The sequence below is a fragment of the Mustela lutreola genome, chromosome 10, assembly GCF_030435805.1.
Source record: "Mustela lutreola isolate mMusLut2 chromosome 10, mMusLut2.pri, whole genome shotgun sequence".
In the NCBI taxonomy this organism is placed as follows: Eukaryota; Metazoa; Chordata; class Mammalia; order Carnivora; family Mustelidae; genus Mustela; species Mustela lutreola.
This window is the reverse complement of record NC_081299.1, coordinates 28,800,736-28,817,559: the sequence shown is the minus strand read 5'-3', so window position 1 is coordinate 28,817,559 and position 16,824 is coordinate 28,800,736. Positions and strand designations below refer to the sequence as shown.

Genomic DNA, 16,824 nt, shown 5'->3' with positions numbered 1-16,824 from the left:
AACTCACTTAAGATGAGAGGCACTTTTATTGGTGCTAGAGAAATACTAAGACACATGCTCTTCTCTTGGGAACGTAGTCTGGTGAGAAAGTACTAAGTAACAGACAGTATGAGAACAAGGTGCATAGATGACTTCAAGCACAGCGGAAGGGAGAGCTGCCTAAAGATCTAGGTGGGTAGGGGAGGAGGTGAGAGGGGAGATGAAGAGTAAGAATGCAGGGTTTTTATTTTGTTGCATGTTGAGTTGTTGCCTTGTAATTCATCTGTGTATACAGATACATAGAGAAGCAACCATTTTTGTTTGTATTTCAGTCTGTATATACCTGTGCCCATGTGTATATTGAACACATCCACGTGTAAATGTGTATGTAACCTTGAAGGAAGGACGTGTATCATCTCCCTTCTTCTCCGCTCACAGCATAGGGTCTGGTTCTGGGCATTCAGTGGGGATTCAAAAACATTTTGAACAAATGTTCAAATTTTGAACAAATGATCATATGACATTTTTAAAATAAGATAATCAGCTTGTAAGGATTCTGCCTAAATACAGTATAAATGTATTACTGAAAATTGTTCATAAACATTGTCTCTGAAGTGTGGCAGGAGAGACTTTACATACATGGCGTCGCAATGCTACCTTTCCCCTCTCAAGTCACTCATCTCATCAGGATCCTTAGACTTTGCCCTTGTCTTCAGGGGCAGCCAACTATTTTTTTTTTTTTTTTTCAGATTTTATTTATTTACTTGACAGAGCAAGAGAGTACGGACAGGGGGAACAGCAGAGAGAGAGGGAGAAGCAGACTCCCTACCAAGCAGGGAGCCCAGTGCGGGATTCGATGCCAGGACCTTGAGACATGACCTGAGCCGAAGGCAGACACCCAACCATCTGAGCCACCCAGGCACCGCATGATTCTTAAACATCAACTGAATGGAATTGTGTTTTAAAATTTAAGTTTCAGGACGCCTGGGTGGCTCAGTTGGTTAAGCAGCTGCCTTTGGCTCAGGTCATGATCCCAGTGTCCTGGGATCTAGTCCCACATCGGGCTCCTTGCTTGGCAGGGAGCCTGCTTCTCCCTCTGCCTCTACCTCTGCCTGCCTCTCTGTCTGCCTATGCTCGCTCGCTCTCTCTCTCTCTATCCCTAACAAATAAATAAAATCTTTAAAAAAAAAAATTTTTTTTAAATAAATAAATAAAATAAAATTGAAGTTTCATTCCTGAGCATAGCCCCTCTAACGGCAAGAGTATTTATTTATTTATTTATTTATTTAGTAAGTAAGTAAATAAGCTATATGCCCAACATGGGGCTTGAACTCACAACCCCGAGATCAAGAGTTGCATGCTCTACCGATTGAGCCAGCCAGGCACCCCTAAAAGCAAGAGTATTTAGATTCTAGTTGGTTACTCTCCAGATTCTGGGAAGCTTGGGTTACTTTTTCCCCCATAGGGCTGTTGAGGGGACTCTTAATTTTTATTCAGTCACATGCATTTTTGTGATGATTGAAACTGCTAATTTTTCTTGAATATTAGATGGGAATTTAGACACATGATTATATATAATTAAGAAGTAAAACGCTCCAGAGAAGCTTTCTATTTAAAGAAAGAAAATATTTTGGCTTACAAGAAAATGCATTCATTCATATAAATAGTTACTGAATGCCTGCTGTGTGGAAGAACTACAGCAGAGAGAAAGGACTACTTGGACCCTGCCCTCAAAGAGTTTCTAATCTAGAACAGATAACGAATGTATACCCTTAAAGATAAAATAAGATTGGAAAGGACAGGTGCGTAAAAGAAACAACAGAGATAAGTGCCTCAGGAGTTCTCAGGAGGTAGAGATTACTTATAGCTCTGGTTATCAAGAAAGTAAAAGAGAAAAGTAGATCTTGACACTGAAGATTATAAGTAAGTCATTAATGGCCATTATACATTACATATTATGTGGTCAGTGTAGTTGGGACTGATTGTGTTTTCGTGTTATATTTTAGGCTTCCTGCCTATGTGAGAGCTTCTGTACCCACTATTGACATTCCTACTATTCCACTGGCAGTAGATTTTCTGTATCAGCTCTGATCGTCAATAGAATTCTGTTAAGTAATTCATCAAAAGGCTTTCATTGTCAGAGCTCTCAACATGTGACTTACTTGTAGGACAAGAAATATTTATCCTGGACCATCAGTTCCCTCTGTTCCCAGATCTGTCACTTTTTCCAGCGACCTGTCTTCATTTCCCATTTCTAAAATCAATTTTCTCGATCAGATCTCTGTGTTCTGAACATGTGTTTTAGTTTGAACTTGTATTTATAAGAGATGTTGAAGATAGAAGACGTATTTCCCATATGACTGCTGTTTCTTTTTGCTTAAACAACTTCCTTAGGTGTGATCATGATGGCTGTGGGAAAGCATTTGCAGCAAGCCACCACCTTAAAACTCACGTCCGTACACATACTGGTGAGTTTAGGCTGATTTGTAATTTTTCTTTTAACCTTCATCAAGCCGGTAAATATCTGTGTTTCTCTTGGGACTTGTAGAGCTTCCTGGGTGGAGCAAACCTAATCAGCTTAGCCTTCACCTGTAATGTTTGAGTTTCTTTCAGAGTGAAAAAGATCTAAAGGTTGGACTCAGGAATCCAGCCTTAGGTGAAATCAGTGCAGAGATTCTCAGAAGAACCTATAGTGGGGGCGGTGGGGGGGTGGTGGTGGGGAAATGAATCTTTTCTTTAAACTTGCCAGGGGCAAGCTATGTTTACTCTACATTCAGTTTTAGGACTGGGATGGTAAAGATGTAATTTGTCCAACTTGTAACAACTGTTACCTGAACCTTCACAGGAATATTTACTTCTCTCTCTTAGGGAAAAGTAGATGTCTGAATCGAGTGAAATGACTATGGAAATATTAACACTATTTGTCATTCTTGCAGGTGAAAGACCCTTTTTCTGCCCCAGTAATGGCTGTGAGAAAACATTCAGCACTCAGTACAGTCTCAAAAGTCACATGAAAGGTCACGACAATAAAGGACACTCATACAATGCACTTCCAAATCACAATGGATCAGAGGTGCGTGGTGTTTTGTCTCTTGTTTTGACACAACACAGAACAGCAACAGTTGTTTGTGTATCAAAATAAAAGGTCAAAACGTCTTCTCTGTGCATCCGACAGTGAGAGGGAAGAAGTCAGGGTCAAGATCTGTGTCTTTGTGTTGGGATGGTTGTGTCTTTGTGTTGGGATGGTGCAAGCCGGCAATTTCACCAGGCGCCCTGTGCTTCAGCTTTTGATTTGGCTCTGCCACCTTCCCATCAGATATGGTGCAAGAGACACCTTGTAACCAGAGGTCTCACATGGGTCAGCCAGATGCTCTACAAGTCTTATTTTCTCACTTGTGTTTGTGAAACATCTGTACTTGAGTTTGAAACGCAAATTAAAGCTTTGCTTCAGGGACGCCTGGGTGGCTCAGTTGGTTAAGCAGCTGCCTTCGGCTCAGATCATGATCCCAGCGTCCTGGGATCGAGTCCCGCATCGGGCTCCTTGCTCGGCAGGGAGCCTGCTTCTCCCTCTGCCTGCCATTCTGTCTGCCTGTGCTCTCTCTCTCCCCCTCTCTCTCTCTGATAAATAAATAAAATCTTTAAAAAAAAAAAAATAAATAAAGCTTTGCTTCATACATCTGTTTAATCTGTCACTGGAGAACCACGCAGAATCTGGAAAGTTTCTTGCCCTTTTGAATTGTCTGTAGGCCAGAAGGTTTGAGAGCCACTGATGGGAGGTACTGAACTGCAGAGCTTTCTTCTGCAGAGTTTTAGACAGTTGGTCTGTTCTTTGCCAAGCCCATCTACTGTATTTTCTTCTCTGCAGCTTCATTCTGGAGAGGTCCTGGGAGAAATTTGCTGTTTTTACTTCTTCTTCTTCTTATTTTTTTTTAAAAGATTTTATTTATTTATCTGACAGAGATCACAGGTAGGCAGAGAGGCAGGCAGAGAGAGAGAGAGAGAGAAAGGAAGGGAAGCAGGCTTCCTGCCAAGCAGAGAGCCCAATGCGGGGCTCGATCCCAGAACCCCAGGATCACGATCCGAGCCGAAGGCAGAGGCTTTAACCCACTGAGCCACCCAGGCGCCCCTTCTTCTTCTTCTTCTTCTTTTTTTCTTTTTTTTTTAAGATTTATTTATTTATTTGCGGGGGAGAGAGAGAGAACAAGTACATGGGGAGATGGAGAGAAGCAAACTCCAGTGAGTGTGGAGCCTGACACGGGGCTCAGTCTCACAACCCTGAGATCACGACCCGAGCCAAAATCAAGAGTCAGATGTTTAACTGACCAAGCCACCCAGGCACCCCTACTGTTTTTACTTCTAACATATTGGGCACTTAATGTATATCTGTTAAACCTAGGAAGTAAGTATTATTATTATCTTACTATTTCATAGATAGGGGAACTGAACCACACTGACCTCCTTTTGAAAAATGAGGTTTCTACTTAAAATAGGTAATATCTTTTGGTTTGGGGAGAGACCACATAAATTCTGTGGTTTCCAATTTTTAAACAGCAAAGGATCCCTTCAAACCTATTCTGCCCCTGTATCTTATTAGTAATAATAACTAGCATTTACTGAGTGTTTACCTTGTGCTGCATTCAGTGCTGAGTGCTTTTACATGGATGGTCTCACTCACAAGCTCTGCAAGGTCAGTACTGTTATTAGCCCCACATTACCGATAATGAAGCTTTTGAGGCAAGGAGAAATTAAATGACTTGGTGAGTATCCAAAGCTTGTAATTATTCTGATTTAACAGGCAGTCTGATTCCAGAGCCTGGTTCTTGACCCCTGTGTGGTGAGAGGCAAAATCACATTAGCTGTCAAGGCTGTGGCCTATGGAGCTCAGCTGCCTGAATTCAGATCCAAGCTCTGCTACTGATCAGATGGACACCCTTAGGCATATGGCTTTTTTGTGCCTCAGTTTCTTCTTCTGGAAAACCAGATAAAAATATTAAGATCTGAGAGTCTTTGTCTACTAAGCTGCCTGTATTAAGTCGTGATCAATCTTCTTGTTCATGTGACAGTCAGAGGACAGTTTAATTGGTGACAGCCCCTAAGCACTGGGACCCCCTGCCCAAACCCCCCCAGTGCATGGTGCTCAGGTCTTGTTTTCTCTGGGTTGCAGCTCATTCCCCAGTAGAGGGAAGCTCCTCTTGTCCCAGGCTTTCAGAGCCATCTAGATTGCCCTGAGTCCTAAATAAAGACCTCCAGCCTGGATCTCTTCCTGAACTCTAGACTGGTACAGACAGTCCCCACTTAGGATGGTTTGATTTTATGGTGTAAAAGTCATACGCATTCAGTACAAACCGTACTTTGAAACTCGATTTGACTCTTGTCCCTCTAACAGTAGGCTAGGCTGTATGATCCTGTATGATCCACAGCCCCCTGTCAGCCTGCGATCATCAGGGTAACCAGCTGGTAACGCTTCCAGCTGTTCCAGACCCATTCAGCCGGTCTGTTTGTTTTTCCCGTTCAGTACAGTATCTAGTCGGTTACAGGAGCTAGTCAACACTGTTATAAAATCAGCTTTGTGTTAAATTATTTTGCCTGACTATAGGCTAGCGTAAGTGTTCTGAGCCTGTTTCAGGTAGGTTAGGCTAAGCTGTGATGTTTGGAAGATTAGGTGTTCAGTGCATTTTCAACTTAGGCTGGGTTTATCAGGATATAGCTACACTGTAAGTTGAGAAAGATCAATATTTTCAGCCTCCCTCCTCAACCCAGAAAACATCAGTCTTCTCAAATTTCATATGTCCAAACCTCTTCCACCCATAGGTCCCCACCTTAGTAAATGGTACCTCTGTGTTTTTAGTGACATAGGCTGAAAGTCTTGGAGTCGTTCTTGATACCTCTTTTTTTCCCCTCAGATCCCACACCTGCCAGCAAAATGTCAGCTCTACCATGCGAATAGACATAGAATCTGATCACTTCTGATAACTTGGTTCAGGCCACTGTCATCTTTTGTCTCAATTACTACAGTAACCACTAAATGATCTTCCTCACACCTTTCCCCTTCTCCCCACTCCCACTCTGCCCTGACACAGACTGGATTACATATGTCACCCAGAGCAATCTCTCTAAACCATAAAGCAAATAATGTCTGTCCTCTGTTCATAACTCTGCAGTAGCTTCTTGCGTCACTTAGAGCAAAAGTCAGTCAGAATCTTACAGTGGCTTACGGAGTCATTTCTCTTGGTCACTTCTCTGGCCTCATTTGCTTCTCTTCCTCTCACTTTAGCTCTCCTGTCCTCTTTGTAGAGAAGAGGGAAGCCCATTCCTGCCTCCGGGCCTCTGTACTTACTATACCCGCTGCTTGGAACACTTTTCCCAGATACGTGCCTGGCTCGTGCTGTCTTTCCTTCAGTATTTGCCCAAATGCCAGCTTATCTAAGAGGCCTCCCTTGATTTAATAAGAGGGCATCTCCTGCCCCGGCATTCCCTGTTCCCTTTATCCTCCATAAACTTAGCATCATCTTCCGGGATTTTGTCACACACCCCCACCACAACCCCCAAATGTAAGCTCTCTGGTGGCGGGGACTTGTTTTGTTCAGTATCGTAGCCCTGGGCCTGGAACAGTGCCTCATACGTAGTAGACGCTCAGTGACTATTTGTTGATTGTATGTATGAATGGAAATATTTGACCCACGAGGTAAGCAGGGTTCCCACTCAAAGTATGTGAATCGCAGCTGGCATTCTAGGAATCCAGAGTTCAGAGTTAGCCTCGGCCGCTGTATTTGGAAGTAAATCTTCAGCACTACTGAGTAAGAATCCCTGAGATGCTGGGAACACAGTGATACAGAGGAAGATGGCGTTCCCCTCAGAAGCCCTGGGTTTGTGTTCTGCTAATGAGCTGTGTGATTTTGGACAGTTCACTGCCAGTCTTAGCATTGATTTTCTCATACTTAAGATGGGAATACTTGTTCATATGAATAGCAAATCAGGCCATGTGAAATTGCTTTATAAATGAGAAGACCAATTACACAAATACTATTAATTTCATATTATTACAGCTTTTGTTCCTCTGGAGCCTGAGTCATGAGATAATTCTTAAACTCATCTATTAACCACCTTTAAGAAATATAAGACAGTCTTCTAAGAATATCAGGATTTTAAAAATTAAAATAATTCACATAGCCCTTTCTTCGAATGGTTTTTACCTTTCCAAGAAACAAATCTTTTTATTTTTTTTATTTTTAAAGATTTTTATTTATTTATTTGACAGACAGAGATCACAAGTAGGCAGAGAGGCAGGCAGAGAGAGAGAGAGGAGAAAGCAGGCTCCCTTCTTGAGCAGAGAGCCTGATGCGGGGCTCGATCCCAGGACTCTGAGATCATGACCTGAGCTGAAAGCAGAGGCTTTAACCCACTGAGCCACCCAGGTGCCCCCCAAGTAACAAATCTTGACATTTGCAATCATAGGGACATTGTGATCAAGTGTTTTATACATGCTATGCTACTATAAATCTTAATTTTTTTTGTTGTTACTTAATAAGAACTTTTTGTCTTTCACAGGATACAAATCACTCACTTTGTCTGAGTGATTTGAGCCTTCTGTCCACAGATTCTGAACTGCGAGAAAATTCTACAGTAAGTGTACCTGTGATACGGGTATGAGAAAAATAAGTGCAAGAATTGAGCACACCCCTTTGGTGGGAAAATTAAGGGAGGCCAGCCTTTGGAGTCTTCCAGATTTGGTTGCATCCAGTTGGTTGAGGGCTGTTTTGATTTTATTTCCTGATAGAGCCCTCATGGGAAAGGTTGTACTCTCTGATGTCTAATGTCTTTTGACCCATGTCACTCACTCGATAACCTCTGGCTCCAGAAAATGTCTTTCTTTTATTCACTTAGCAGATACTTACTGAGTGCCCAGTCCATCAGGTAGTGTGCTGGTATGAGCTTGTAGGGGTAAAAAAGTAAGTGTGGTCTGTCCTTGAGGAGTTTAAAATTAGTTCTATATAAGGGGAGAGGCAGAATGCACCAGAACTCCAGTTTGCAGGCTTTCTCAAGCCCTGCTGATGTAACTGGAGTCTGTCTTTGTCTTTCTTTGAGCTCACTCACTGCATTGAGGTCCTGAGGGAGCCTTCTTTCTGAGCCTCTTTTAAAGGACAACCGCACTGTCTCTTGATCTGGTGCCTTCAGTTGACTCTGTGTGGAATTTCCCTGCCATTCCCGTGGCTTGGTGATGTGCCTTGCAGGCCACTGTATGAAGGCCGAGCTTATCTCCATGAGGATCTGTGCTTTGCTGTGTCACCAACTGGGTTGTTACGGATGCATTGTTTGACGTTTTAGTATGGTAAATAAACATAGCTTAAGTTAGATTTTCTATGAGTATTTGCCTAAGTAAGAAGGAATCAACATGACGGGAGGTATTTGAGCAGAAACGGAAAGACTCGGGAGTGCCGTCAGAGTGTGTCAGTGGGGTCCTCTGCGCTTCTGATGCCGGGCTTCTTGGGCCACACCCCAAGCCTACTTCATCAGTATCCTCTGGGAGTGGCATCTGACACTGCGTTTTTTAATCTAAGCACCCCAAGGCTTGGGTTCTTCTGGTGATGGCGGAGTTGCTCTTATCAGACCAACCCCCCATGGAAAACAGATGATCAGGAACAGCTACTTGAAGGCATCAAAGGGCAGCCCCTAAACAAGCAGAGGTGAAAGCTCGGAAAAAGGAGCCACACGGACAATGAATGGCAAAGGCCCTAGATATGTTCTCAAGTTTTACAGCTGATCAGCCTCAGGGCAAGCCCCAGGTGACACCAAACAAGATGGCTAAAACTCCGTAAACATGCAGTCTCACTGGCTTGATAACCAGAGGACAGAGCTCAGAGCTACCACAGCAGCACCTGGAAGATGAAGGGGGGATTAGCCTGGAAAGTAAAGAGCCACAAAGTGGGAACCCCAAGCTCTTGTGTATAAACTGGTCACATCTCTAGTTGACACCCGAACTGGGCATGTGTGAGACAGACCCTCCGCAGCCCAGCTGGGGCTGAAGAACTGGACGAAGAGATGGCTGCTCTCCGCCACAGGGAAGACCGAGTTTGCCATTGGAGCACAGCCGGATCCACAGAATGAATAGTCAAGCCAACAGTCTCTACAACATACCGTTTACAGTGCCCTGGGTAATCCCAAATTAGTACACGTAAGAAAGAGGAAAACATTTTTTTTTAAATAATTCATTTCTTTAAGCAGTCTCTTCACCCAACATGGGGCTTAATCTCATGACCCCAAGATCAAGAGCCACAGGCTCCACTTACCGAGCTAGCCAGGTGCCCCAGTAAACAAGGCTTTCTGAGTAGCTCCTTCATGCTCAAGGGCGTAAAGGAACATGCTTGTAATAATTGAATAAACAGGAAATTCAGCAGAGAAATCGAAACTATAAAAAGTGCACCAAATGGAAATTCTGGAACTGAAAATGTATCTGAAACAAAAAATGTACTGGATGGGCTTAACAGCAGATTGGAAATGACAGAAGAGAGAACCAGTTAAATTGAAGACAGAGCAATAGAAATGAACCAATCTGAAGAAGAAAGACACTAAATAAGCGATTCATGTGATTTTTATGCCTCTTTGCATTTCAGAGTTAATAGTTTAAGATGAAATTTCTATATCAGAGGCCTCGATGCCCTCTGAGTTGGGGAACCTAAGATTTTGGGGTATAATAGCACTTTAATCTCAGAGGTTGTATTAAATGATTTGTTTAGGAGTCTACTCCCTGACCAAGGCCATGATCTAGGATTAAAGAGCTTTCTGGAGCCCTGGGGTCATCAGGTGAGGAATCCTGGTATGGAGGAACATTAAGTACTTGTTAAAAAGAAAAAAAGCCTTTTCTACCACAGTTGACATTGGCAAGACAGAGGCTCTGTCCCTTGGGGTCAAATTACATAGTGTGCCCTCACCACCCATCATTTATTCCAGAATTGGAAATAGTCTCATTTTTAGTCTTTCATTCTAAGGCCACAATTCTTAAAGAAATAGAATTAATTTGCCTTTTTAAAAAATTAATTTGCTTTGTTCTGCTTTAAAAAAATGATGAATTGTTAATACCAAATGACACATTTTTTTTTTTTAAGATTTTATTTATTTATTTGACAGAGAGAGATCACAAGTAGATGGAGAGGCAGGTAGAGAGAGAGAGAGGGAAGCAAGCTCCCTGCTGAGCAGAGAGCCCGATGCGGGACTCGATCCCAGGACCCTGAGATCATGACCTGAGCCGAAGGCAGCGGCTTAACCCACTGAGCCACCCAGGCACCCCCCAAATGACACATTTTGATGAAGTCCTTCTTTCCTTGGTTTCTGGACAGCCATATGTGTATGTGGGTCCCCGACGTGAGCTTCGATTTGCTTGGATCTTTCGTTAAAGGAGGGTTGAAGTGCCTAGGGAACGGTGCTCTGGACCTCTTAGATCTAGAGCTTCAGGCTCCATCCTGGTCCTAGACAGCTCCCAGGGTTCTTTGTCTCTCTGAGCCAGGCCCCAGAGGCTCAGACTATTCTGGTCTCCTCCACTTCGGGGAGCTGCTCGAACTCACTCTGTCCCCTGGGTTTGTATCCTGAAGCCTGGCAGTGGCTGAGTCACAGGCACTTAAGCACTTTTTTTTTTTTTTTTTAATTTAAAATAGTTTTTTATTGAAGTGTAGTATACATACAGAAAAGTACACCAATCACAAATACGCAGCTTAATGAATGCTCACAATTCATCACACGGATGTAACCAGCACCCAAATCAAGAAATAGAACATTCTCAGCATTCCTGAAGCCTCCCAGCCTCATGCCCGCTAACAGCTCTTACCTCTCCCTAAGGATAACCACTATCCCAACTCGGCCCCTCTTGGCTCACGTGGGTGGTTCCATCCGGAGGATCTCTAGGCTGCTGGACAGTTCCGCTCACCACACTTGCCCAGGCCCAGAGTGATCCTTCCCCCTCCCAGAAGTAGAGTTGTTACAAAATGACCTTTAAACATGAGTTTGGCACAGACGCAAAACATGGCCCGAAGTTTGTTTGGCTGTACAGTGCTTTGTTTTCAGTTACTTGCTTTTAATGACAAATCAGTAGATTTCACATGAAAATCCACCTTTCAGACCATTTTTGAGCTCTGGAAGTCCCCAGTCTGCACTTCATAGGGCAGCGTTCCTCCGAAGCCCTTGAGCTGCCGGGGGGTACACGCTCCCCAGTTTGCCCCAACCTCCTGTCCCTGCCGCCCTGGTTTCATGACTTCTGTTACCTGCCTGCTTTTGTGGAGGCACTTGCCTCTGTCCCTCCTGCCCTACCAGCTGTGGGGCGGAGGCGGACTGGAGGGAGAAGAATGCTGTCCCCTCCCCCTCACCACAGAGAAGACTGGAGGTGGCCATTTTATTTGGTGCCTATCAGGAATCAGACCCTTAGGGCATTTTATGTTTTTTGCCCCCCCCATTTTATCTTTTTTAAAAATGCCTCTGACGTCTTCTTAATTCTTAATTACAAACAGTGACAAACAATAGTGAGTATAAGGTGATAACTACTGTCTCTCATGAAAGGTTTCTTTTATTGCCTGATAAGGTGCCACGCATACCTGTTAGACTTTCATAGGGATTATGTAATGATCTTAAAGGATCTTCACAGTACATTATTATTACATGAGAAGAGCAGGTTGCAGGTAATAGATATTATACAATCCCATTTTTAGGTAGGATTTGGTCTTCTTTTAGGGCAGGGGTCAGGAAGCTCCTTTTTTGGAAAGGGCTGGATAGTAAATATTTTTAGCTCTGTGGACCACAGAGTCTCTGACAAAAGTCAGCTGTGCCGTCAGAGCATGAAAGGAGCATGGAAATAAATGAGCAAGCATGCATCATTCCAGTAAAACTTTATTTCCCAAAACGGACACGCAGCCTACAAGTCATAGTTTGTGGGCTCCTGTTTGAGATTATCTTAGGACCCAAATCGCCAGTGTCTGAAGTTTAGGGAACTAGATGTCACCTTGGAAAGGGAGAAGTTGGAAAAAAGAAACATATCAAAAAGATCATTCTAGTTCTGCTTCTGTGTGTTCTGTCCCAGTGAAGAATTGCCTCAGGGTGACAAGCCTCACGTCTCTGTCTGTCTCTTGTCAATCACAGGGCCAGGACCTCAGCACAATTTCACCAGCAATCATCTTCGAATCTATGTTCCAGAATTCCGAAGACACGGCAATTCAGGAAAATCCTCAACAGACAGGTTTGTGCCACAGTCTCTCTTCCTGCTCACGTCTCGGCACCGGGCAAGGGAGTCCCCCTCGGTGACACACCGCGGCAGGCGCCGTGAAGTAGATTTCAGTTCCCTTGAACAACACATGCATTTGGTGAGGGGTCCAGGAAGTATGAGCCTTTTGTTTGGTTCCATCTTTTTCTCTCCTTCCCTCAGCAAGAGTCTCCTTGAGGGCCTACTTTCCCTAGCCCTTCAAAAGAAGAGGGTCTTCTTCAAAAGCTCTTGTTGGCTTTCAGAAGCAGGAGGAGCTGTGAGCTCGCACTTCTGAAGCGATACTGTGCTCGTGAGTGGGCAGGATCCTCAAACAGCATCAGATGCCTAGATCCTTCTGTGTTTGAATGGAAATCTGTCCCTGAAGCTTCACAGCAGTCAGAAAGTGTGTTCGCTGGTTATGCCAAAAGGGGATGTCTAGTCTCTTTAACAGAAAAGCCTTAGAATAATTTTTTTTTTTTTTTTTTTTTTGACGGTGAAGCCCATACTAGCTCTTCACATGTAGAAAGCGAGGTTGGTCGTGAAGCCTGGTGCTTCGGCTGGAGGGGTCATTAAAGGGAACGCAGGAGGCCAGCCTTCTAGGAACGAAGCTCTTGGCTCTAACGGACTTCAGCTATCTTTGGTGTCACCATGATGACTGTGTTTTTGTGGCTCCTGTAAGGCTTGGGATATGTATATATATTTCTATTTCTTTTTCTTGCCAGCTGCCTTGATTGAAAGTTTTAATGGTGATGCAGAGTCAGTCAGTGATGTTCCGCCATCCACAGGAAATTCAGCATCTTTATCTCTCCCGCTTGTACTGCAGCCTGGCATGTCCGAGCCACCCCAGCCTCTGCTACCAGCCTCAGCACCGTCTGCTCCTCCGCCTGCTCCTTCCCTAGGAACTGGTTCCCGGCAAGCTGCATTTGGCAACCCCTCTGCTCTCTTCCAACCTCCAGAAGTGCCTGTCCCCCACAGCACACAGTTTGCTGCTAATCGTCAAGAGTTTCTCCCGCACCCTCAGGCCCCGCAGCCCGTCGTACCGGGACTCTCTGTTGTTGCCGGGGCTGCGGCAGCGGCAGCACCACCAGCCGTGGCAGCACCGCCCCAGTCCCAAAGTACTACTGAGCCCCTGCCGGCCATGGTCCAGACTCTGCCCCTGGGCGCCAACTCTGTCCTGACTCACAACCCCACGATCACCATCACCCCGACGCCCAGCACAGCCATCCTGCAGTCCAGCCTGGTCATGGGAGAACAGAACCTACAGTGGATCTTAAATGGTGCCACCAGTTCACCACAAAACCAGGAACAAATTGTAAGTACTCTGTCTGAACGGATCTGGTGGGGTGAAGTGTCTATACGTAGAGGACATGTTCCCAGGTTTCGCTTCAGAAAGGAACACGGTTATTGTATTGGCCCTGAAACCTGTGATTTGACCTCTTGGCCTTGTCCCCATGAACAAGTGGTAGAAATCCGGAGAATGCCATGATGCAGACCCGCAGTAGGGAAGCAGAGGACAAGCCCTCCTGTGCAGCAGGCTCATGAATGAAGATCCCATCTGCAGTGTCACGGCATCCTCTAGGAGAGCAGAGCAGTCAGCAGACTGCAGAGGCCCAAGAACGACTTAGGAAACTGGGTTCTTCTCCAAGGCGGAGTCAGACTTATGTGCAGGGATGGTCAGACCCCATCAGGTGGAAAGCACAGCTGTGGCCAGGTCAGACAGAGAATCTGTGCTCCCAGGGCCTCCTTGAGAGCCGGTTTCTACAGTAGTATTCTGTTTCGATGACGAAGGAAATGACTTGGTCACTCAAATATATTTTTGAGGGCCGGATTTTTTTTTTTTTTAATTGTATTTATTTATTTGAAGGAGTGATAAGAGGGAGAGCGAGTGAGCACAGGAGCATGGGCAGAGGGACAGGGAGGGCGAGAAGCAGGCTCCCCTACTGAGCGGGGGCTCCATCCCAGAACCCCGGGATCGTAACTGGAACCAAAGGCAGACACTTAACTGACTGAGCCCCCCGGGAGCCCCGAGGGCCTGGTATTTACCAGGTACCATGCATGATACTTTTGGGGATACAGAAGAGTGGAAACCATGATCTCTTTTTCACGAAAACTTAACATTTTAGTTAAAGAGGCTAAAATACCTCAAAGTTAACATTACCAGTAGGGGAAGGGCCAAATAATAAAAACGGTAATAAAAAAATAGCAGTGATTTATCGAACCCTTACTATGTATAAGGGCTCCCTGTGCTGATTAAGCACTTTTTGAAACTGAAGGTCTGACATGTGCCAGTTGTTACCTTATGTACATTATTCTTAGATTACCTTTTTTTTAGATTTTATTGAACAGGTGGTACAGAGAATTTCTGTGTACTCTCTGGCCATTGGCTCTCGTCCACCACCACCCAGTTTGCTATGCTAGTGACATCTTGCATTAGTCTGGCACATTTGTTACAACTGGTGAATCAGTATCAATATATTACTACTATCCAAAGTCCATCGTTTACATTAGGGCCTACTCTGTGTGTGCACTGATCTGTGGATTTTGACAAACGCATGATGTCACGTGTCTCCCATTACTGTATTCAGAGTAGATTCACCACCTTAAAAGTCCCTATTCTTCACTTATTTATCCCGTCCCCCTCTCCCTTAGCACCCACTGATAATTTCAGTCTCTAGATGTCTGTATGTCTGAATGTCACCCACTGTGCTAACTAAGCACTTTTCAGTGCATTGCTCATTTAATCACAGTAATCCTAGGAGGTGGGTATGATTTTACCAATGGAGAGCTGAAGCCCAGAGAAGTTAAGTGACTAGCTCAAGGTCACACACCTCATAAGTGGGAAGGCTGCGATTTGAGCATAGACAGCTTGGTCTCAGAGCCCGTGCTCCTGACTACTTGTTGGGTAGCCATCCAGGGCATGTGAGCCTTGAGTTAAGAGGAGGAAATAGATGGAGAAAACGACATACTAAGTCGGAGAATGCTAGGGTGGATGTATGACACCGTTAAACTGGAAGGGTAGTCTGGGGCTAAACAGCGAGACCAGAGTGTTCGGATTCCATCGATCAGGTGCCAGGCCCCAGAGGCCACCTGATGCCATGTTTAGAGTGCCAGAGTCACTGGAGAGGCCTTTTTGTTGGTGTCGTAATCCAATCTGCTCCATGTCATTTTTACTTTTTTTTTTTTTTTTTCCTGCATCTGCCCTGGGGAGCTGCATGGGGCCAGTATCATTCCTTTTCCATACAATTCATTTTTATGTATTTAAATATTGGTCTCATTTTTCCACCATTATTTTAGTGTCCGCTCCTATAACTTAGCCAGAAGCTCTCACATTCCTCCTAGAGTCAGCCTAGAGGGACCCTTTCGCCCCCACAAAAGGAGTAAAGTACAAAGCCTTTTTAAGGTAACTACTAGAAGAAAGCAGCCAGTGTAACAGGAAGTGTTACCACAGTGGAAGGGGTGGCCTCTGGGCCTGACTCTGTGGTCCGCCTCATAGAATGTAAATCGCTCATGTTTGCTGTGGGCTCACCACGTCCTGCAGGCTTCACACGCCTCCTCTCATTTCACCTTCATGGGGGCCCTCTGGGAGGTCCTTTGGTTATTATTCCCGTTTTACAGATGAGGAAACTGAGACTCTAAGAAAAATCATTTGCCTTCCCTCAATAACTAAGAGGTGGTGGGACTTGAACTTGAGGCCAGAGCCCTCCTTGGAGCTGCTACCCTGTGCAGCTTACAGCACACCTCACGGGGCTCTTCTACCAGTGAGAGGACACCTTAGCCGGTCCTTAGCATGCACGTTGATCCTTGATGAGACAAAAGAACTCCAGCCTCACAGAAGTATTGGGGTGTGGCGGCAGTGGAGGCCTTGTAGGGAAGCTAGCCCTGGGGTTCCCTGTGAGAAGACCCCAGCGTAAGCAAAGCAACCTTGGCGGAGCCTTTGGGTGGACAGAACCTACTAGATTGGGTAGCTGGGAGACAGCCAAGTAGTAGGAGACAAAGCCGGCTGCACCATCAGCACTGAATGTCAAACAGTGCAGTGACCTCATGTCAGAGCACAAACAAAACATCACTCAGTGCAAAAATCCTTGAACACTGAGGGTTTTCTGTCCTCTTGGATGACCAATACAATCAGGCAGGCTTCAGGTCCTTGGAGATTTGCCATACATGAGTGGCCGTAAATGTGATTTTTTTTTTCTTCCTCCCCAGCAGCAAGCATCTAAAGTCGAGAAGGTGTTTTTTACCACGGCAGTACCAGTAGCCAGTAGCACAGGTATGTAACTGTGTGGGGGCTTTAAAAGCACGTCAGCTCTCGGGGCCCCTTTGAGGCAGATTTCACTGTTGCTTTGCCCCAGTTTTTAAAACCTCACATTTGTCAGATTGTATTGTTCATAAGTTAGCACACTTACGGCGTAAATAACCACACTTAACATTCCTTAGGGAGTAGTGGTTCTCTGCCTCTCAGATACAGCTTTTAAGAGTAACCAGAAGAAAGTGTGACTCACAGTTAATGCCGAAGAGGGCAGCTGTTAATTCACTGGATTCTTTTCTAATTACAGTAATGAAGAAATAGCATCTGGGCCAGAGACTCATACAGAGTGAAAAGTTCCTTTTTTTTTTTTTTTTTTTCC

At 44.8% G+C, this 16,824-nt stretch overlaps 1 protein-coding gene across 2 annotated transcripts in view; it reads left to right on the top strand.

Moving 5' to 3' along the window:
* Positions 1-16,824, top strand: part of MTF1 (metal regulatory transcription factor 1) — a 41,825-nt gene that overhangs the window by 18,279 nt on the left and 6,722 nt on the right. The window contains exons 5-10 of one of the 2 annotated variants that reach the window (XM_059135041.1): positions 2,374-2,447; positions 2,916-3,052; positions 7,528-7,602; positions 12,100-12,196; positions 12,922-13,511; positions 16,406-16,466. In XM_059135041.1, coding sequence (XP_058991024.1) covers positions 2,374-2,447; positions 2,916-3,052; positions 7,528-7,602; positions 12,100-12,196; positions 12,922-13,511; positions 16,406-16,466 — 1,034 coding nt within the window. Of the gene's footprint in view, positions 1-2,373; positions 2,448-2,915; positions 3,053-7,527; positions 7,603-12,099; positions 12,197-12,921; positions 13,512-16,402; positions 16,467-16,824 lie in introns of both variants that reach the window. The other variant, XM_059135040.1, reaches the window with a different exon arrangement.